This window comes from Phallusia mammillata, chromosome 3 (assembly GCF_965637545.1).
Source record: "Phallusia mammillata chromosome 3, kaPhaMamm4.hap1.1, whole genome shotgun sequence".
Taxonomy (NCBI): domain Eukaryota; kingdom Metazoa; phylum Chordata; class Ascidiacea; order Phlebobranchia; family Ascidiidae; genus Phallusia; species Phallusia mammillata.
Window position 1 is genome coordinate 23,033,001 of NC_137254.1, and position 22,831 is coordinate 23,055,831.

The following is a 22,831-nucleotide window of genomic DNA, read 5'->3' on the forward strand; positions in this document are numbered from 1 at the left end:
TACCCAAATGTTTATCAGAAGTTAGAACTAAATGAGATTTTTGTAACTTGCAACTGGACATGCATTTCAAATTTCACTGATTGCGTTTAGCACTGCGTCCTTGCTTCGAACCTTGGCTGATCAATATATCGCGGCGAACGGTGAACGACTGACAGACCGCGACAGGTCTTGTCTTGGTCATTTTTAACTCAGCCATAATGACCATCGATCACACTGGACTGGTGCAATGTATCGCTTGAAGGCCTAAATGCTCCCTTGCTCTGCTTGCTGCTTGCACCAACCAAAACCGACGAACTACATGTGCCCGGTAACCCCGGTTAACGTTTAAAGTGGAGAAATTTCCGTGGTCTAGTGACAAACATTGATAATCCGAAGGTTTCTTTACGGGCATCTACACTTTTGCCTTTTCTGCCGACTGTTTCACACTACCGGTTGATTGACACTTGACATACATTGCCTTTCTTTAAATCAACTTCTCTGATGTTTTTAATTTAGACAATTTGCCTGTCTATTCTGTGTAGCAAAGACACCAAGAGTGTAGACTAAATCTGCTTGAATATACTACGAAGTTTTGCGAGTGTTTCCTGCGCGATTACACTCTAAAATATCAAATCCTATTGCAACATCGCTGACGCAACAAATCCCTCTAAACCAAATCTTCTCATCATGGCAATGCGACAGGCCGCGACGTTCTAGTGAAGTGAGAGGACAGACTGACCCGCTGGCTTACTTCGCCTTTTTCTCGATGCGTTCTTGGGTTTTGAGCAGAAAACGAATCCCCGAGGCAACACCGCGTCGGCCTCGCTGACAAAAGCAGGTAAACTGCGCGTCTGGCGACTCCGGGTAATTTTTCTTTTGTCTTTATACGTCATCCATTGTTCGTTGACGCGCGCGCGTTCGACTTTCAACGGTGCGCACGAGTGCCACCTGACGGAAAACTTACGATTAACTAAGACGAATAATGATAGCAAACTCTAAGCACAACCAGGCTGTTGCTGCCAGGCAAAATGTACAAACGTGTATTGCTCTTCCAGCAGTTTTATAATAAATAACGACGTTTCGACGACCCATATGAGACGCTTTCATCAGAAGAATGGCATATTGTAATACAAATTTAGCGTCACATGTCACTTAATAATCAAGCGCATTATACTTTCAGTATCCTGAAACGAATTCTCATTTTCCGATAGTTTGCGGAAAGTTAAAGCTTAGAACAAAACTGTGCAAGTGACAACGAGGCTTGCTGCTTTCTTATTTCCACCTCTACGTTATCATAGGTGGAGCAATATTTGCCACTTGAAAACTTTTTCCACTTGCACTTTGCATCAACTATCTTTATCGCCGTGCGAAGTGCTAGTCTGCGCCTCCCTCTTATCACACACACACTCTTATCTCCAGGCCTACTGCAAATACATTTATCATAGGAATACAGCCTTCGATAGTCACGCCTATGGCGATAAATTTTAACTGTAAATATGTATTGTAACTTAAATATTTAACTGATTAAAGCGTTAGCCGTTTAGGTGTATTGCGCTTTATGGGTTACTCGGGGTTGAACTTTGCCTCAACTGTTAACTGAAGATATGGGGCATAGCATTAGTCATTTTGTTACTCACTCTTCTGTTTACATTAAAAACTAATCTATTTCCGTGAATTTTGTGCCGAAGACAGCGGTTATACCTCTCCATTTAATTAAAAATTTAGTATTTTGCTTTCTCCCAAAAAGCGACATAAGGAATTTAAATAGTCAATCGTACCATTTTCTCATCATTTTAACGCTGAGGTCACAAGGAATGACATACAATTGCCTTTTGCTTTTACGTTTTAAAACTAAACTGTTATTTAGGTGTTCTGCGCATATTTCTTCAGCGTTAACACCAAGATTTAAAAAAAATCAAATTATTTCCATCATTAACAGAGAATGAAAAATATTTTCAAGTAATGCCATCTGTCAATGAATTCACATGAAATATATATATTTCGCCCAACTGGCATCTTCAGTTGCATTTTCAAACGGAATCCATGATTCTGTTACTTAAAAAAAATATTTTCCATTCTCAGTTATTTATTGTCACAAACAGTGATCGTCAATGACCATGCTGTCTGTTGGAGGGTCTGATATTGTTCAGTATACTAATTTCTAACATTACATTTCCCCTTAAAAAATTTAGGACTTATATGATTTAGTTTCGTCTCTGTCCTCTCGCGACGATCTGGACAAACGTGTTTGACAGATAAATACGAGTGTCACCGATGAGCAATCAAAAGGAAATCGCTAGGTAACATTTACACGCAAACATTTCGTCAGTTGTGGGCGAACGGGTCAGTTTGTTTGTGGTCAGTCTCGGTTTTGATCGGCTTCGGTTAGCTGGCAGAGTCCTGTCGTGCTTCCAACGTTCCGACTAGTTGCTGGGAAACATGGTTGAAGAAATATGACACTGTGTAATTCTTTTGGACCCATTTATTCTTTGAGTTATATGTTTATCCCAATTTTTGACACACGGCTTTTGTGAAAAGAAGTTTTTCTATTGTAGAGAACGGCCATCTTAACAAATTTTTGCTTCAATGTCCGATGAAAATTATTTTTATGGTCACATCTTCTACAGTATTTTCTTTGGAAATTGTAAGCAGCAAAACAACCAAAAAAATTTAAATCACAAACACTTGTCGGCCATATGTAGTGAAAGTAGTTTACATTTATTAGCTTTGAAGAATTTGTGGAACAGCTGTTCACAACGACTTGATTGCTGAGGGGAAAACATGAAACTTTTGCACTATAGAGAATGCTTTTGTCTCATTCCCGTAAGCTAGTCCTAATATCAACTCACTTATAGGCTATTCGCCTTAACTTATGTCTGTCAAACTCGGTTTCATTTCCGTTGACTTTATTTGTACACTGTCGCATTTTTACAGGCTATGAAGCGACACAACACAGTCAGTGTGCAAGTGACGTAACCTAGCAACAAACTGTAGAGCGCATGTTGTTTACCTTTGAAAAACGAAACAAGAGCTGCAATGAAATCGGTCGGTCGAATGAACCCACGTAACTTTGCCGGTTAATTATTTATCTCTTGCCCATAAAGATTTACCAGTACTAGGGTATTATGTACACACAGGCGTCAACTGTAGACAAGGTACACAGAAATGGAAAAACGGTGGATAAGCCAGCGCTTGTCCAACAGCCCGCTTCCCAAGCCGAATCAACACAGAATTAATCATCCTGTCTGAAAACAGGACGAGACGCGATGTTGCAAGTCTTGTTAAACACCCGAAGACCATTATGCGATTGTAATATATGTTTATTAAGGGCTTTATGTCAGGAATTGTGATTTGTTAAAATGTCCAAATGCTTAGAAGACGGAAAACAAATATTGACTATGTTTAAGCAGTTTTGGTCCTACAAATGGACGATTTCCTTGACATGTCACATGCCCTAAAACTGTTGCAAAAACAAAATATAGCAATACCAGTTACGCCTTGTTCGTAGTGAATTGGATCTTTCAGCTTAAACCTGTTCACATTTTAGATGCGTTGTACTTTTACCACAAACATAAGTGTGTGAATGCACAACAAACGTGATTCGCAGTGATTAAGTTGTCTTGTCTGGGCCCAATAGTTCAGATGATATAAATTGTGGTTACTTTGATCAAGATAGCATGTCGTTGCCTAACACATTCGCCGTTAAGGCGCATGTGTTTGACGATGACAAAATTGTTTGTAGGTGCTACTGCTGTAGGCTATCTTATTTGCCACAAAGACATTAACCCGTATTAATATTATCTAAAATATAAGCTACAATAAAGTTACGACTATTAAATTCTGGTTTACGATGCTTCAATTTTCTTTGCCTGATGAAAAAACAAAGAAATTTTCTCCTGGAAACAAACGTTATTGATCTTAGCCAAACTTTTGTTGGTTTAATAGTGGTCGTTCGCTTTAAATAGCCTTGTTTTTCTAAAAATCAATTTTAGCAACGCGCATTCTGACCACACCAACGCAAACACATTTCAGCAGTTGCTGATTGCCCATTTCGACAAACAACTAGTTGTTTACCTAAATATGTTTTTTTTTTAAAAGCCTATCTTTTGTAATTCAACATTATTTCTATCGCAATGGTTTCCTAACGTAAAAATACCCTACATTTTCAAATAATCGCGGGAACGTTAATGGCATATGACTTGTCATATTGATTCACTTTTTCCTTCTTGCAATTTGAATACCAGTTGATTTGTATGATAAAAAGGTCCCGACAGTAACAAAAACCAGTTTTTCTAAACTGTTTGTGGGCTGACATTTGGTCTCAGTTTGTTTTTTTCTTTATCATCAGTGTAAAAAGTTGCTATGTTATAAAACTTTTTACACAGTTTCCCCCATAAAGCATCACCCATGCAAAACTAAAGATAAATGCTAAGTCATTTGTCTGTAAAATTACCCGATGTATTCAAAAAAGAATTTTGAAACATCTCGAGCAGTTCTGAAACCGTTAAACGAGAGGGCGTGCATCCCTACGTGGCGATCAATATTGAACTCATTAACTTTGTCAGACAAAACAGTTTGAGCCAAGTTAGCACGCAGCCAGTTTTGAGCGGGTGTTAATAGGTGTTCAATAAAACATGTTGAGGCCCTTGGCACACGAAACACATCAGGTCACAAAATGTTGATTTTAGTACCTGATGCATATTGAGTAAGTGATCCTGTAGGTGGAATAATATATCAAAGCGTTGTTCTGCAAGCAGTTTGTTATAACCCAACTGTGGTTGGATTTCCAGACCTGATTGGGTTTCCTGCGTACAACGGGCGCCTACGCTTTCATAAATTATTAAAGCATGTTTTGGATTACTATGTGCACAAGGACTGATATCTGCCGCTCTCTTGATGTTTGCTTTACCACCAATCGTGATTCAGAGCATTCTCTGGCCGCAGGTGAAATGTTTCATATTCCTGTGTTTCCACTGGTTACGACATGCCTCCGCTTAAAGTCGGCGGCAAAGTGTAAACACCACGACCTGAGAACTCGACTTTCTGACCGCAAGTTTAAGATGATACTTTCCGTAGGGTGACCCGGTCAGTTTTCCGTGAGCTAATGTTTATCTTTTACATGTGTACACAACAGTGATGTCCCATATGTCAAGCCGTGTCCACGTTAAGAGAAATGAACAGTGCTAATAGTTACGAAAATTCCTTGTCAATAGGTTCTTGGTACATCGTGTCAAAACGCTTGTTTACAACCTGACAGTTGAAAACCGTAAAATTGGTTTTAATCTAATGCGATCTCTCGGTCCCTATTCAAATAGAATCTATTAAGGCTTTAGGCTGTACTGAGACGATTTTCGAATTGATAAAACCCGTCAAGATACACTGGAATAATAAACAAGGTGCTTTCATGCCTCATATGCTCATCCTATACTGTCAATCTGTGGGAATGCCATCCCGAGATATAAAACTCGAATAGGAGAAGATATATTTGAGTTCAACTCTCTTGGCGCATAAGTCAAAGGTGTTTTCATACTGATTGGATGATACTCCTTGCTTTTGAAATGTGCTTGAAGAGGTCTCTAAATAGTTTGATGTAAAATCGACAGTGCATACTGGTTCTATACCCATGAACTATAATATAACGTAAGTTAATGTCTTGAAACATAACTTCCATCGTGTTTTGAAGCTTTCTTTTATGTGTATTTCTTTTGTTTGACAAAGAGGATTACATTGAAAGCAGACAGTTGATTTCCCAAAAAACAACTGGTTTAAGGCTGAAAACCTTTTATGCAGCTCTGATGACATTTTTAGTCAGGATTAAACCTCTGTTCAGTGTCACGTTGCTGAAGGATGTCTCTTGGGATTTATCCTTTAACACAGCCAATGTTGCCATGCAGAAAAGGGTTTTAATCAATTTGCCGGATGTGGACAGGAAGCGTGTGTCAAGCGCCACATTTGCAATCGAATTTTTGTTCGAGATTGCTGACGCCAAATTTAATCGACGTTCGGGCGTGCCGATAAAATTTATTCACGTCTGATGAAGTGTTACTAAGAAGTGTTTGTCTCGGAACATCGGTCAGTCGTTTGTAGCGAAGAAAATGTTACCCGCTAATGGACATGAAAATTATCATTTTCAAACGCGAGATGATTTGTTTAAAATACTCCGGCTTAAAGCAAGTTTTCTGCCTGTACGTGTTTGTGGCCACGACAAACGGTATAAAAACGCACCTCCTCTCATGGGTGAAACATTCCTTCGTTTGGCAGTTTTCAATCAAAGTTCAACGGCAGGAAAAGGTCCTCCTGCGTTTGCTGGTATCGCAAAACAAATAAACATACTTGATACGAACATAAGTTTATGGGGTGTCTCCCTATCGATAAGGTGCTTTATCTTAGCTCCAACATTCTGCTATATGTTGTTCTTGTCTTTGTGTTTATTGCTTTGCAAATGGCGGTTCTGCCGTGTCAATACACTTTACAATAAAGCAGGGGCCAGGATTGCAAAACACCATCGTTTTAAGACAATCGGTTGCCTGTTTCTGTCGGCACAGATATGTGGGAGAACTGGTAGCCTAAACGTAAATGGTCTGCACATATAATTGGGTAGAGCTATCCCCCACAGGCCTGAAACAACTTTAATGTAACTGAATATTTTGACAATTCTGTCAACATTAATTCAACCCAACTTAAATGTAAATATAAGATAGCTCTCGATGTGAAAATTTTGGACGATTTTGCCTCTTGCGCATAACAAAGTCAGGGTAAATGTTTTTTAATCCAGTTTTAAGATACAGACCGATTGTGCCACATATGGTGCAGAACAACGTTTTCTTCACACATATTTACCTAATTTCAGTATGATCTGCATTATGTCCCGTCATTGCGTTTTAACGTATTTTTACGAGGTATTTAAGAGTAACCTGAGACATCCATAACACATAAAAGCCAGTAGTTTGGAAAATGACTGTCGATTTATTCTCGAGATGTGTTAGAAGTCAAGCACTGTGTTGTATAGCAATGGACAATCCGACCCAAAGCAGTAAAGTCAATTAGCTGCTTGTTGTAGGGCAGTTGTACATTGAAGCACCGGCGGCTTTCGACAGTTAATGCCCATTGTTCTCATAAGGTGCACAAAAGATGCAAGAACGGCGCAAACCTTTGATAGGATTTGCATGCATCGCGGCTGTCGCTTTTGATTCAAACAAACGGTGATTTGCTAATCAGGTGGACGCTCGTTTTCCCTACTGGGTCGTGTGCTTTACGAGGCATCGTCGCAAGAACGATTTATGGCACAAGACGAAGTGGGGCGCGTGGATTTTGAACGGGTCGCCTTCCAACCTTTGCGACACGACACATCGAATCACCGTGAGTTACTAGCAAACTATATCATGTCATATCCACTTTGATGTGACTGTAAATACGCAAATTTATTGCACGCCCGATCTCTCCTTCAAAAAATACAACCAAGATCGTAGCAAGACGTTTTAATCTAGTTCTTTTTATAAGTTATATTTTTGCTTGGATGTTGAGATGTTTTAGCAATCGCAGCCGATGTTAAAATGTGCAAGTTAAGTCCTTATTAGCAATATCCCGAGTGGCCTACGTATGACAAACCAGCAGTCATATAGCCGCTTAGCTTTATTAAAATATGACTTCACTCTAACCGCATTGTTTTTAAACAATCTGACTCAAGTTTAGAAATCGTTTGCACCAATACAATTGGTTTAACATATTTAGATTCCCATCTAATTGCGTCGAAAGTAAATTAGGTTTGATATGAGGGCTTACAAATTTTAAGTTACCTGAAAATATTTCCTACAACATTATATAGATGATTGCCAGAGAATTTTTTGGGTTTAAAAGCTAGCACGCTCAACTTTATGCTAAAACCGCTACCATGTTGAGTCTTGGTAATTCCTTTTTGTTTTTTTAACTTACAAGTCAAAGCAAGGGGCTGCAGAAGCGGAGACAGCGGCGGTAATCCTTGATCCGTTCAATTCCCACAGAAGCGTGTCGCGATAAGACCTGGTGTGTGTATGTGCAGGTGGAAAAGTGGGTTGCATTGCTCTCCCTGCTGAACACCGACGTGCGCAAATCGCTACCCGACTTGGACTTTGGTTTCACCGATGACGTAGAAAAGCGTAACAGTTGCATTCGTTTGTGACCTTAACGGGGTCGATCATAAAATGGTGGTCAAATTTTAGAATGTTCTTTATTTTACCGTTTTAAGCACTATTACCATCGCATATTTTTCAAGTCAACATAAAAGAGCAAGAGTGTTAACTTATAAAAAAGACACCAGAAAGCGATGGATAAAACTGAAATTTGGACAAACGGTTGGAATTTGACATAATGCGCTAGTTAGCAGCATCTAGCGGCATGTAGGTTGATTGAGTTATTCGGTAGAACTACTAACACCGGGATTTGGCTTAGGCCCGGGCTGAGAACTTCTGGTAGGTGGCGCAACAGAGCATGGGCGTTTATAGTGCTGACTCAGCAATTATTCTTACCATAAACCAAAATTGCTGCAACAGCACCATAAACGCCTATGCTCCGTTGCGCCACCTACCAGAAGTTCTTAGACCGGGCCTAAGCCAAATCTCAGTGTTAGTAGCTCTACCGAGTTATTCGCACAGAGCCCTTTAAATGAAAGCATTTAAATTCGTTTGTGCGATTTGGTTGGGTTTATTTTGGGTAAACATTTCGTAATTTTTTTGGAAATTAGCTATGCTATAAAGAAACAGGTAATAAAACACAAACCATATACTAACTGGTTGAAAACAAAACAACCTGACATGTTACTTACTTACTTTAGAAATGGGTGAAAACAAAACATCCTTGCATGTGCACAACAAAAACGTGTGTAGCTAATTTTTATTGAAATCTAAAAAGTCCGTTTGTAAAATATATTTAAAAACTGTAATGATTTCTATGAAATTTAAGTAAAGTTTGTAACTTTCTATGGCACTGACTGCGAAATTTTTCACACACGCTGCAGTTTGTTTGTTTGTTTACTCACACTTGTTTGGTGTGAGTTTTCTCAGTTCAGAACTATTTTACGCAATGACCAAAGCTCCATTAAAGGATTGTACAATGAAATTTGTGGCATTCACGTTAACAAACTGAAGCTTTAACACATGTGAATGCAGCATGAGGTGGAAACCGTTATGTATGCTTCAAGGTTTTGCCTGTATTGCGGTATTTATGTTTCTCTTGGTGTTTTGGTTGAGTTCTGAAGCAAAATCAAGTCAGAATCTGTACAAACAGCTCAGGCAAAGAAGGAACTTTGAACTGCTAACTGTCAATGAAAGACTTTTTGTTGAAAAGAACCAAAACTTTGTAGTGCCTAAACAACAGGTTATACCTGCAAACTCATTTGTCAATGAAGAAGTCCAAACAAAGGTTGCTGTTGTACCAGTCCAAAATGTGGAAGAGGTTCCGAAAGCATCCAATCAAAGAGAAGCTTTGCTTATTTTGACATCAATGCGGACTGGTTCATCTTTTACTGGACAATTTTTTAACCAGCATCCTGATGTTTTCTACATTTTTGAACCACTGTTTCCATTCCATGATTCGTAAGTGTTTTTTTTGTGCAGTTTTCTTTTCAAGAATAAATGTTTTATTTCTCAGGTGCAAAATTGCAGTAGAAAAGAAGATAGAAGTTCTTGAAGGTTTAATAAACTGCAATTTTACTGCTCTAAAGTTTTCAGTGGATGAAAGTCTGTATAATGCCCAACAATTACTGAAAGTTGAGCAGTCAGCATCAAACCTTGATCATTTGAAACGAAGAATAAAAAACCTACAAACTTGCAAGCAATCAACAATTTGTTTTCGGTAAAGACATAAAAATCTTTTTTATGATGTGGTTCTGTATTACTTTGCTTTGTCATCGAATGATACTTGCTTAATTTAATATGTGACTTTTAATGTTCTAGTCAGAGTACTAAAGCATTGTGTGGTAAAGACTTTTGTCCTCATGCACCATCATGCTCAAAGTGCAAAACTGTTCCAACTATGACTCAAATTGAAAGAAAATGCCAAGAAGCAAAGTTGGTTGTTATTAAAAGTGTGAGAACTTGTCATGTTGACTGGCTTTCCAAGTAAGTGAACAGACAATACTTTTTTCCCATGAAAACTATACAATTTTACCAATTTTAAGATTATTTTGTTGATTTGCCTTAGGACTTACAGTCGCACTGGTATTCCAGTTAAAATTTTGCACTTGGTTCGAGACCCAAGAGCTACAGGGTTGTCTCGCTTAACTATGCACAGAGGATTGGGCAATGCAACTCATGAAATGTTGGGAAATTGTCAAATTGATGCTAAAAATATGGAAACAAGGCAGGCTGTGGCTATTAAAAATGACCACTGGTTGACAAAACGGTACATGTTAGCCAGGTAAGTTAGTTTGTTTTTGTAAAAATGTTAATAGAACTATGATTTTTATGACTGTCTTGTTTTGAGGGTATTTGGCATTAATCCGGTATGTTGGTACAGCTGTATCATTTTCATGGCTGCATTGGCATCAACAATATTTGACTTAAACCGGAAATTTGCATTCATTTGTGACATATGCGTTGCAGGTATGAAGATATTTTGTCAAATGTTGCACAATTCCTCGATGACGTCACTGAGTTTTTAACACGTGACAGCAGTGTGTTGAAATCGGCGTCGTTTAATCTCACACACCCGGAAGTTACCAAATGGTTTAAGACGAACTCCCGTACATCGGGGGCCTCTATTTATAGTACTAGCCGAAATATATCTAAGCAGGCTTCCAAATGGCGAAAGACTATTCAACCTTCTTTAGCGTTTAGTATACAAAAAGCGTGTGAACATATGATGTCGCTGTTTGGCTATAAGCCATTAAAGCGCCCAGCCGATTTGCTCGATTTGTCAATAAGCTTATTGTCTCCACTGTCTAAGACTGTGTAGTATTGGCGTTGACAAATAGCCTAAATTTTCCATATACCTTAGGCAAGGTAAAGATTCACTTGCCAGTACCAGAAAAAGGAATTTTAGCATACCTGCGTAATGCGTCGTCCTGTTACACGATGAAATTGAATTTTCTAAGAGCCATAAAACTGTGCGCAGCGACCGTTAACCGGTTTGTATGTTGTTTGTGTTAGTAATTTACTGCAATTGCCTGTGTTCATCAACTGTAAGGGTTACTACAATTTAAAGTGTTTTGCGTGTTCAGCATACGATTATGTACTTTTTTGCTTCCTTTGTAGCAGTTCAATATGCAATCATGTATCCCAAAATGTTCATTGATTTCCATGTAACTGCAAACAACGATAAATCACAATCGTGTATAGTATTACAAAGCATCAATTTTTCCTATTTGTTACGATTTTTTTCTGCACTGTCTGTCAAATATAAGCAATATTGTGACTTTGTTACAGAACAGTGGACCTAAGCCAGGAATATATTCCACCTCAGCAAGGAGTTGGAAAGCTTCTGGTTGTATTTTCTCATCGTTTTAGCTCATAGTTTGTAAAAAAGGGTCTTTAGTACAAGTAAAATATAAGATTGCCAAGTTTGTTAAAAAGATCTTTAGATTTGGTTATCTTAAATATTACTTGTCTAGTTATGCCCTTTTACTTCTCTTATGTCTGAAATTGTCAGAAGATTGGCAACTAAGACTTATTACTTTGAAAAGTTTTCCCAATAATTTTATCAAGCAGTGACAAAATATGCAAACATAAGATTTTCATACAAGTGCACAAATTTTGGGTTACACCCAGAGCTTGTGTTGTAGATGTATTTATTACAATATACAATTTTATGACAAGTAGTAGGTTCGCCGGGAATTGTCAACTGCACACAACATCAAACATTCAAGAGCCTCATTACAATGCACAAAGGGCTATGATCACTACGTTTAATTTAAACGACTCTAAACTCGTCGCCTCGGTGCAAAACGAAAGTCCCTTGTGGGGGTTACGCTAAAACTTGGGGTCCAACACACTAATGTATTGAATACCCTGGAGTCATGTAAATGCAAAAACGTCACTAGAATAGTCCCTGAATCGGACAAAAGATTCATACAATTTTTGTCTACAAATGTGGCTAATTATAAGAAAGAACCAAGTCATGTATTAGTATGTTATCAATAAATAAAAAGGTTGCGTTTCTCCACCATTCATTGGTGTTACATTTATGTGGACAGATTTCCAAACAAAGCAAACACTTTTAACTACACTTTGAGGTGCTTAAACTTGGACACCAACTCTGACCCCAGACTTCCCTCTTGACCTTTCAACTGCTCCTGTAGCTGTCGGACTTTTTCTTCGATTGTCTCTTTGTCCTGTTCCGGAGGAGCAACGATGGCTCCGAGATCAAGAAGGAATACAAGGTCATTTCTTCTGATGCGGATAAATGCTGCTCTCAATTTACTGGCAAGCTCGTATGCTGGAGTTTTTTCTCTGAACTTTTCCAGCATAAGATGAGCTTGTGCGTAGAGGTTTTGTGAACTGCTTGCTGATGCAATGATCTGTGACACCTGCATTGAAATAAACGAAGAAATATTATTTTCTTGTGTGAATTTTTCTGCATTGTGTCATTTTAAAAACTATTTTCCAAAACACACGACCCTTGGAGAAACGAAGATTAACACCAAAATCATAGTGCTGATCCCATATGAATGTATTCATTTTAGCAGTATTATCAATAAAAGATAGCGCATACCGTCTTGATTGTACTGAAATGTGACCATTGATGCAATCCACAAATCCATGCAAATACCCGTTTAACCGCAAATTTTAAACAATTTTCACAAGACCATACCCAGATACTATTTCAAATGCTAATTGTATAATGAACAACAAATTTAAAAAACTTACATCATCTGGACGAAATCCAAGAGCGTAGGCGAGGCGTTTCCACTCTTCTCGAGCGAGGATTTGTCGGGACAGGAAACTTATTTTGTTGTCACTGAAAACCAGTTTGTTGGTCTCGTAAGAGGGTGGTAAGGAGCCAGGTTTTTCCGATATCAAGTTGAGTAGCTCCGGCGGAATGTCGGAAACTCTGTTGTTAGATCTTCTACTGGCAACCGTGTTTGCTGCCAAGTATAATTTTTCAATGTCTTATTTTTTATATATTTTACAAATGTTATCGAAACAGCCCCAGTTACATAACGACATGTAATGGCGGTGTAGCTGCAGCGCGTTGGGCCATGAACCACCGTGCGTGAATGGATTGCAGCGTTGCGAAGCTATTTTTGGACTAGGCGATTATTTTAGTACAACTGTCGGTATGTTTTCTTTTACCAAGGAGAGTTAATATTTAACCCAAGCGTTAATAAAACTAGAAGAGTGGCTTTCTGATATACTTCCATTTTATATATTCTATACGATATTTACCAATTTACTATACACATCATTTGATCTACACATATGATTGTTTTTGTAAACAAAAACAAATGGGTCCCCACACGCGCGTTTGTGCAGATTTACAGTAAACAAATGTTGCGGTGATTTTTAGATTCTTAAGGACAAATTTTTAGAAAGCATTAACCCAACAAAAAAAATTGTTCGTATTCTTTTTGCACTCTTATTGTCATGTAATTACAAAAACATTAAAAAACGTAACAAATACTTTAATCTAATCTCTTGCTTTGACCCAGATATTGTCGTCCAAGGTCGGATTTTGAACACATTTTTTTTTAGAAAGCTGTAACAGTTGTGTTACAGACACTTTAAATTAAAAAGCAATTTGCTACAAGTGTATACATAACAAATTGTTTTTCATTTAACTTTGTTTCGCAAAACGAGTACCATTGACCTGTAGTAACCTCTCAGTGTGCACACGCCAAACGACTGTTTGACTTTTGACACCGTTTTCAATAGCACGCCGTCCTTGGTGTTCAACAATACTGTTAAGCCTAATTTATACATGAGTATTGACTCCTAAATTGATTGTCAAAAAAACGCTACGTTATGACGAAAGAAAGGTCTGAACTGTGTTTGTAATACCTACTAGTTGACCTTAAGTAACCCGTGATCATGCGGCGGCCAACCTGACAACGAGCATTTAAAAAAACATTTATTTGGCAAAAAAGACAAGTTAACTTTTTCATCTTTACTTCGATTAACAAAGTTTTGCTTGACATATACAAAACCGAAGCACGGTTATTAGGTTTAAATCACGTCATAGGTGTAAAACCTTCGCCAAAACTAAAAACGTGAGTGATAATTTAACTAGAAAGGTGGCTTTCTGATATACTTCCATTTTATATATTCTATATGATATTTACAAATTTACTATACACATCATTTTATCTACACATATGATTGTTTTTGCAAGCAAAAACTAATGGGTCCCCACACACGCGTTTGTTCAGTTTTACGGTAAACAAACGTCCTGGTTATTTTAAGATTCTTAAGAAAAAACTTAACCAACTTTAGCAATAACCCAACTTTAAAAGTTTTGTCCGTATTTTTTTGCATCATTATTGTCATATAATTACAAAAACAGTAAAAAAGAACGGAAAAAATACTTTTAATTTAATCTCATGCTTTGACCTTGATATTGTCGTTTAAGGTCAGTTTTTAAACACAATTTTCCACAACTGAAAATGTGCTTGACAACTTAATAAAACGACATAGCATAGCTGCGCAAAAACAGCTGATTTCTAATCACCGACATGACTGTCTCGTAAGACGTCCGTCCGGATGTCAAGCTGAGCACTCCCGCTGCATTCACCCGTCTTAATCGTAAACAAGTGAATTACTCCCTTGAGAGTTCAGACTTCTATCTGACTGACAGTGTACACATATTATGGGCTGTAAAAATAACTATTTGACCGATTAAGGCAAAATTTTAAATACTGAACGAATAACCTACTGCAAACGATTGTTTAACATTTCAGCACATTAGGGCTTGTATTTTTGGCCTAAATCTTATTATTTTGGGGTTTTAGGGGTAAAATGGGTGAATCCAATAAAAGGTTACAAAATTCTTTAGAATACCTTACATTGCACCAACCAAAAAAGCATGAAACTCTCAGATTATGTACTTTAGTCAGTACGGCCGTTGTAATTTTTTTCGTTTTGGGGGCCTGTGGGTGAACCGCTGGGTTGTTTGGGGTCAAACTTCAGGAGGATCAAATTTGGATTAATAACTAACATCTGTCCCAATTTGAATAAATTTAAAGCACTGTTTCTTGACCAAACGGGTCTGACAAGCCAGCGTTAGACAGAAAAAAGAAAAAAGAAAAAAAGAAAAAAAAGAAAAAGAAAAAAAAAATACGGACAAAAACAATATGTGTCCCCTTCAGGGAAGGGGACCCATAATAAAATTTGCAATGAGGAAGTTGTCTCAGTAAAATTATTACTTATTTCAAACCGAAACCTTAACCTGGGATATTGGCAAAAAATAAAGCGTTTAGCTTTTGCTGTAAACAGTGCACCGTGTTTTGACCTACAAGATCGTATAGCCTACTTGTCTATACCAGGCAACGTCTTGTTGCCAGCTGCAGTGATGAAAACTTACAAGTGGAAACAATGTGCACTTTCTGCAGCTAACTTATCACTGTTTCGGCATACTGCTTCATTGCCCTTGATGAATCAAAATTTCTTGAACTGCAACGCAACCTCACCTCTGTTAGCAAGCTCCAATCCGACCTTTACTGCTAAATCATGGCGTCGGATTCGCTGGAGGGCGTTACAGAGTCGCGGCAGAATCTCGTCGGGTGACGTCACACCCCGCCACGTCCTCAGCATCATCGAACATTGGCTGTATGAGTTCTGTGACGAACTGGCTCTGCCCATGAAATGGGAAATACCCTGGACGAAGTCAAGCGGAAAGTAAACAAAAGTATTTGGGTGCATGAAGGGAATTTTGGGAAATCATTTTTGCACCACACATACGCACATTTATGCTAGATTTTCCATAAAGCTGATTTTGACATTCGACAGACCTATTTACTTAAAACATGTCAATCGGAAAACCTATTAAAATATTTTTGACGGTGTGCAATAATGAGTGGTTATACCGTAAAATTGTTTGCCGTCTTTTCGCTTATTAAACACTACACGGAACAACAGTAACAGCATGCACACTTACAAATGGATGCCAAGCATAAGCAAATAACTAAGAAAATTGTCTCTAAAGTTATATCGAAAAAATACTATCGTAAATCTCATTCGTTACCCTGATTCTACATCAGGGGTGGGGAACCTACTTAGTACTGCGGGCCGCATTAATTGCACAACATTTGGGGCGGGCCATTTTTTTAATTCCGTATCAAATACCCAGAGCACTCAAGTGGCTTTATATTTCAACGCTCCTGATTTTATTTTTATTTGCTGCTACATCTGCAGCAAACAGGGCATAACAGGTTTATCCATCATTTCTATAAAGAAGGGAGTTTGGCCATTCTTTCTGGAACACACTAGCTTCACCATCGATCTTTCTTTTTTTCCAAGATTAAATTTTAAATAACAATATAAGGATCCAACGATTTGCACAGTAAGCTAATAGCTCTAAACTCAATTTGAAACTAACGTCACATGGCAAATGAATAGTTACTGCAAGGAGAGACAATCGAGTGGCTGTTACGTTACAAATAATATAGCAAGTGGTTGAATGTATGGCAATTTTATGAAAGTTTGACTCATAATGTTGAAAGGGGAGATATTGAATATAAATCACCGATAATGTCGAAATCATTCAAGGAAATATCTATACATCAAAATTTTATTCTTTAGATCCTATTTTGTATACTTTAACAAAATTGTGACGCGGGCCACATTAAAAAGGGAAGCGGGCCGCAGGTTCCCCACCCCTGTTCTACATGTTCTTCAAGCAAGTCGCAAATTTCCCAAATTGATATTTAAAAAGGGTTTTTAAACCTTTTTATTACCTGAGGCAAGAATCCTAAAGCGTAAGCAAGTTTGATCCAATCATTTGGCCCAAGCGCTCTTGCCAGTTTGCTGATCGCCTGATTGTTGAAAGTTATTTCCTGAAGCCTTGCTGTTTTCTTCTTTCCTTTTCCCAACTTCTTTTTGCCTCCTCGCTTTTTGTTCTTTCTCCGTTTCTTCCCGTCAACAGCCTCAATGTCTTCGGGAATCGGAGATTCATCACTTTCTGATTATAAAAAAGTAAAAGCCACATACTGTAAAAAGTACAGATAAACGTTTTTCGCTTACGAAGGCTTACATAAGCTTGAAATTTGTACCCAAACTGTACTGATTTACCGATCTGTTGCTACCAAATGCCTGATTTAAAAGTCCAAAGCTTGAAACGCTATACACTTTGAACATGGCCGTTACGCAGTAATATGCATTCAATTACAGACGTTTCAACGATTGTTGTTATCACCATCAGTGCAAAATGTCCACTCAAAACTAAGCTTTGCTTGCCCATAAGCTAAATAGGAATGGCGGCCGTTACACAAGTGCAGCAGTTTACCTTGACTGTCCTTATTTTTCATTTCTTCTTTGTCCTTTTTCGATTTTCCCATAAAAGTCTTCAGAATTCGGGAGCTCTTTGAAGATCCCATGACTGCAAAGTATAATTGTACTGCAAAAATCAGCACCAAAACGCTACCAAAAAGCTAGCACTGAGTTTCAAACTAAAACTCTCAAAGCTGAGCAACGGCTGGCGTAACCAATCTCTTTCTACGAACGCAGGTGGAAAACAATCCTATATCGAGTAATTATATCAATCACCTTTTGGAAACTTCGCAACGTAGCCATTGTGTGTTCGTTGATGTATACTTTTTAAAGGGCTCCAATCTCTGTGGCCACTGTAAACGATCGGGCAATTTAAAACCCTGCTTTTTGAATGGCCGAAAGTTAGCGCTATGGCAATACGACCCGAAAGCCAATTGTTTCAAGTTGTGTACAAGCGTCTGGGATCAACAAACACCACACGCTCAGCGCCCGCTATTGCACTTTCACTTGTGAACCTGCAAACTGTACCTTTTTGTGTTAGCCTAAGCTGACTGGATCAAAAGCGAAGTATGAGCCTTTATGGCCGTGATTAATCTCGAATGTGCTTTGTTACGACGTGAGGTCTATAATGTCTCGACAATAGCGTTTTTATTACCACTGCGAAGACTGTTGGTTTTGGCCTCCACGTCCGAAAAACATACGCCGAATGGGACAATGCCTCGACATGTCTTAATCAAACTGTAACTAAAAACGAAGCGAGCCAGTCGATTTTCTACACTTTTATCGTGTATATATTACAACCAACATAATAGGTGAAAAATCATTACAATCGGTAACCTTACCTCGACAAAAACACCTTTTATAAACTTATACAGGAACGAATTCATGGTCTAAAGGCCACAGCCTCTCTAAAATTTGTGAAGTCGCAAATTAAAAATCAAGAAAATTGAGAAATTCAATATGGTTTGGTATCTCACCATGTCTAAATCATCAAATAAATATATATATTGCCAAAATGACTGTTGTCACTGAATTCTGAAATCCAGATACATTGAAATTCGTGCAAAGATGAAACATGTAAATGAAACGTTTGGTGGTCCCGTCGAACCCCAGTTAGGAAAATCACACGTTTGGTGAAAACAACCCTATGCCTAGCTTTAGCAAAAAAACGGTTTTGGACAACAATTTATTTGACCCCTCCCAATATTTTCGGCTGTCTACGCCACCAAATGGAAAGCAGAACTTCTATATTAAGCAGAAACGTCTGCGATTACGCAGCGCTTGGAAGCTTATGTATCGTTCATTTATTGCACTTGCCAGTAAACGAAGTACACTAAATGCGGAATGAAACAAACATGGGGTCATAAAATAGACACGGCACGAAAGCGAAAAGGTCCCACACACAACAAACCACCTGTCTTTATTTGCCAATCAACGATTTAGTGGTCTTACACCAAGTACAATGTTTACGATTATATACTCAGATCTGAAATTAAATGGGAGTGATATTTCTCGACACGTTACGCTTCAGAAACAGCATACATATTTGCCGAAGCGTTTAGGGAGTGGTTTACTTCCTATAACTATATCATCAAAATTCCATGTCGTTTCATTTGTTTTGACGTAAGGCACGGGACTATTGAACAACATTTTCCCAGATGGTTTTGAGGGGACCTGCGACCCTAAACGTAGTTGAATGTATTTTTCACTCCAAAAGGTCCAAACCTTATTATGATGACAATTACTCTTCGAGAAAAGATGGAATTGGTAGGAATGACTTAATATGTGGATATCATGAACAAAATGGTTTTCCAGCACCTTGATATAGATTATCCAATTCTGAAACAACGTGGGAAATGGTTATTTTAGCGCCATTACCACGCTGTGACGTTCTAGGACCCTTTAATGTTACAAAAATTTATACGGTTTAACAGATGTACTACCGTATACGTTAAACAGAGTTTTTAACCAAAAACTGATTTGATGAAAACAGTGTTAAGATATTCGATTAAGCAGGATGAACAGTCATTGTCTGGTTTGACGAGCTTCTTTATGCACAAAAATTTAACTTTCATCCTTTATTAAATGCGTAACGTTTAAAACTTTATGCCGATTTATAATTTGCTGACGTAAATAAATTGTTGTTTAATGCAAAACAGTTTATATTCACATTCAGCAACCCGAGTATTTTCTTCTCGTGGTATCCAATGTTGTGCAAATTAAAACAAAAAATCACTTTTATCCGTCGATTTTAATTTCGCCACGGTGCACCAAGTTCAGCGTGTCAACCCTGTTTGGATTCGCATGGTCTCGCTTGACCGCGTTCGGGCGACTCAGGCGGGCCTTGTGCAGTCAAGCGTAGCCTACCTACATACCGGCAGCCCCCATGGTCGGTCAAAGCTACGGTGTAATCTGTCAGGTCCAGACATTCTTTGAAATCTAGATGATAGATTCTTGAAATGACCACCTGCACTCATGTTTAAACAATAATTCAGTATTTAGGCTTTAAATGTTGGTTTGTAATGAATGCAGGGGTGTAGCAGGTGCATTAAGCGGATGACATAACTGGTTGTTAGCGTTGGTTTTCATTGACACCAGACGGTCTTGCAAATGATGAAACAATATACGTCGGTGTGGGTTTTTGCCCAATGCAGCAATCAGTCAAAAATGCTGTCCCGTTATGCGCTTATAAGGGTACTCCAAAGAACTGGTCAAACTTTAGGTTATAGCAAAGGTATGTTTTCCAAATTAGTGATAAACCTGGAATCAATTGAAACACAGTTGGTATAATTAAGATGTAACAGTGATGCGGCGGGAAAGTGTAAAAACTTAAGTATTGCTGAAGTAAGCAAACTTATTGTCACAGACAATACTTAGTCCACATAGCGTAGGTGGTCGGCTTGTTCATAAAAGTTAACCGTTGTTCTAAAATCCAAATGAATGCGTTACGTGTTGCATTTGTCGATATGCTGTATCGACCCTTTATACAATAATATACGGAATGCTATGCATTTTTAAATACACTGACCCGATCGCAATTATATTTAGTGCGGTATAATTCCAACTTAACAGTTCGTTGAACATAAACATACATTGCCATATAGGTGTCCCAATAACAGTAAAGAAATTGAAATACGTGTCAAGCATTATTTTACGTTGTTACAAATCAAATTTGTTTGACGGTTGGGTACAGCACGATAGGATTCTTCTCATCAACAAAGGGTAAGAAAAAAATCTTTATTTTGATTGGAGAACGGCCTTTCGGGTACCAAGCGTCGCTATGGCTGGTTGTGAAAGGCTGGGGGCGCGCATTGTTAATTGTGTCCTAGCAAAAACACCCCTTTCCTTATATTGTGGCGCAATTCCGTTGGGAATATATTCACTGTAACAACATGCTCGTTCGGGGTGAGGAAATGCTTGCTTTCTCTTAGGATACCCGCCAATGGGGCAGAGGACACAGACGGGTGCCCTTGAAAGCGTGGCCGATAGATACAGCGTCGCAACACTGCGTATTAAAAAGAAACGAAGCCGAAGTGAACGTAACGCTTGCCAAAATTTGAAACGGTTAATAGACGGTGCTAGGCAGGTGCAACAGCATGTGTTTTCTGTTCCTCTGTATCAAACTTTACATTTAGCGTGTAGGGTAGCGTTTGTATAAAAGTTAAAGCAGGCGGGGTTTCTTTGATTAAAAACGTATCAGAGAGCATACATTGTTTTGCACTGTTGTTTAGAACAGTTATCACTAACATGTATAGCACTTAATATATGGATGCAAGGTTTCTGACAAAAATGTTTTATTTTAAACTACTGATGTCGAGTTCCCGAGTTCATTTTGAAATTTGATCAAAAATGGCGCAATATTTTTATGAAAACCGGGCACGTATGATTTAAATTATTTTTTCCATTGGTTTATTCAGTTGATTTTTACTAATTGTGACAATATGGTTAGAATATGTAACATGTTAAAGTGAAGGTATTTTTTCTAGTTCGGTCACTTTTAGTGTGTGTTTCTCGTTGAACACGGGTCGTTAGATTCCTATTGTGCTTATGCCCAACTGGTAAAAGCTTATCAAAATAAGGAACAAAATGATAGTGTAGCGTCTTCTAAACAAGCTTCCACTTATTCAATCGTGAACTTGAAAGTAAAGCGTAAAAGAATAATAGACTTTCGGTGTTGCCGCTAGGTTAAACGCACAATAGGAACCGGTAGCCGGTCTGTTTGTAAAACTGTTGTTTCCAGGTGGGATGTACTGACTTGTCTATCGGTTAAGTGAAAAAAGATGAGTTATTTACAGTTGCTATCCTCCGGATTTTGTCATTCATCGCCAGATAGGGCGAAGATTGATGAGTGTTGTGCTGTATCTGTTAAAGTAAGTGGTATGGGTTTTATTGAACGCTGTTTTAGTTTTTAAGTTTTTGTACAAAAATAATGAAAGTCTTGCAGCTTTAACTGCTTATTGAAATATTGCAACTAAGATACTGCATTGATGATCAATAACCAAAATACAATTTAATGGAAACACAATGGAATTGATTTAATGGCATGGTTTTTGGTAGGCTACATATAAATCATTAACGTATGTTTTTCCCTTTTTATCTAGGACACATTGGACGGGCGAAAACTAAGGAACGGACTCGTATAAATTAATGCTGGGTGCCGGTCGGGGGGCATGTCCACGTCAGCTTTTTGTTGCTGTCATGGAGTTGCTCTCTTATTTGCGCTCCAGCGACATCTCGTGAGAAAATATTCTTCATAGAACGTCCTACAGGCTTGAACATAAAATGTAATGTGTTTTTGACCAAAAAGCATGTAATTAAATGTATGACGGGGTGCATAGTTCGGACAAACAAACTTCTTATAAAATCGGTGTATTTGTTGTGTTTTGAAATTTGTCAAGACAACACGAAAAGGTTTGTTACTTTGTTCAAAGTGCATTGCAAAATCAGTTGAATTAACTTTGACTTGTTAATGCCCGGACGGGAAAAAATCGTACGATTTCACTACACAGGAATGTTTAAAAAAAGTAAAGAGTAGGCCAACGAGTCAAGTTGGAACACACCAGTGCCATATTTCGTCATTGTGCTTTGTTTGTGTGTGTTTTCGTGTTCGAATAAAAAATGTAATGTAACGTAACCGTTTGGGCCTGTGGTTTTCGTTGGAGTAAAAGTATAACAACTACGTTGGACCAGACTTATTAATCGATTCTAGTCAATTGACTAACAAAGCGAAGAAAACTCGACAGAAAACCTAATCGTGTCAAGTCTATTGCTAGTGTTTGAGACTCAAAAAAAGTCGGGCATGTTTTAATCTGAGCAGTGAGCAGCTGCAACTCCATTAACACTCTCTACTATAGCTTTTAACAAGACAACCAAACAAAAAAGCAATAAGGTTTTTTAAACGTAAATGTCAGAAACATCAACACAAAACACATTTAAAAAGTCACTGTGTCTAAATAAGA

The 22,831-nt window shown here is 38.1% G+C and overlaps 2 protein-coding genes across 3 annotated transcripts; one reads left to right on the forward strand and one right to left on the reverse strand.

The window, feature by feature from the left end:
- The first annotated feature begins 8,938 nt into the window (after positions 1–8,938).
- On the forward strand, positions 8,939–11,367 carry LOC145218684 (carbohydrate sulfotransferase 1-like). Of its 2 annotated transcripts, none has more exons than XM_080086092.1 (5): positions 8,939–9,548; positions 9,604–9,807; positions 9,909–10,073; positions 10,165–10,371; positions 10,557–11,367. In XM_080086092.1, exons 1-5 carry the CDS (start codon positions 9,124–9,126, stop codon positions 10,906–10,908), a joined length of 1,353 nt encoding a protein of 450 aa, XP_079942218.1. In that variant the 5' UTR covers positions 8,939–9,123; the 3' UTR covers positions 10,909–11,367. The 2 variants fall into 2 exon arrangements, with proteins under 2 accessions (XP_079942218.1, XP_079942217.1); XM_080086091.1 differs by having other exon boundaries at positions 8,940–9,548; positions 10,156–10,371.
- Positions 11,368–11,725: 358 nt separating this feature from the next.
- LOC145219850 (uncharacterized) lies at positions 11,726–17,479 on the reverse strand. Its single transcript, XM_080087158.1, has 5 exons — positions 17,389–17,479; positions 16,841–17,064; positions 15,575–15,761; positions 12,819–13,036; positions 11,726–12,478 (listed from the first exon to the last, which is right to left on the reverse strand). The coding sequence occupies exons 1-5, from the start codon at positions 17,477–17,479 to the stop codon at positions 12,173–12,175; spliced, it is 1,026 nt and encodes a 341-aa protein (XP_079943284.1). The 3' UTR covers positions 11,726–12,172.
- Between the last annotated feature and the right edge of the window lie 5,352 nt (positions 17,480–22,831).

Coding starts and splice junctions, on each gene's coding strand:
- LOC145218684 (XM_080086091.1), top strand. CDS start 9,124: ATGAGGTGGAAACCGTTATGTATGCTTCAAGGTTTTGCCTGTATTGCG. Junction 9,808..9,908: donor CAATCAACAATTTGTTTTCG/GTAAAGACATAA, acceptor TTAATGTTCTAG/TCAGAGTACTAAAGCATTGT. Junction 10,372..10,556: donor AAACGGTACATGTTAGCCAG/GTAAGTTAGTTT, acceptor TATGCGTTGCAG/GTATGAAGATATTTTGTCAA.
- LOC145219850 (XM_080087158.1), bottom strand. CDS start 17,479: ATGGGATCTTCAAAGAGCTCCCGAATTCTGAAGACTTTTATGGGAAAA. Junction 13,037..15,574: donor ATTGGAGCTTGCTAACAGAG/GTGAGGTTGCGT, acceptor TATACTTGGCAG/CAAACACGGTTGCCAGTAGA. Junction 12,479..12,818: donor TTGGATTTCGTCCAGATGAT/GTAAGTTTTTTA, acceptor ATTTCAATGCAG/GTGTCACAGATCATTGCATC.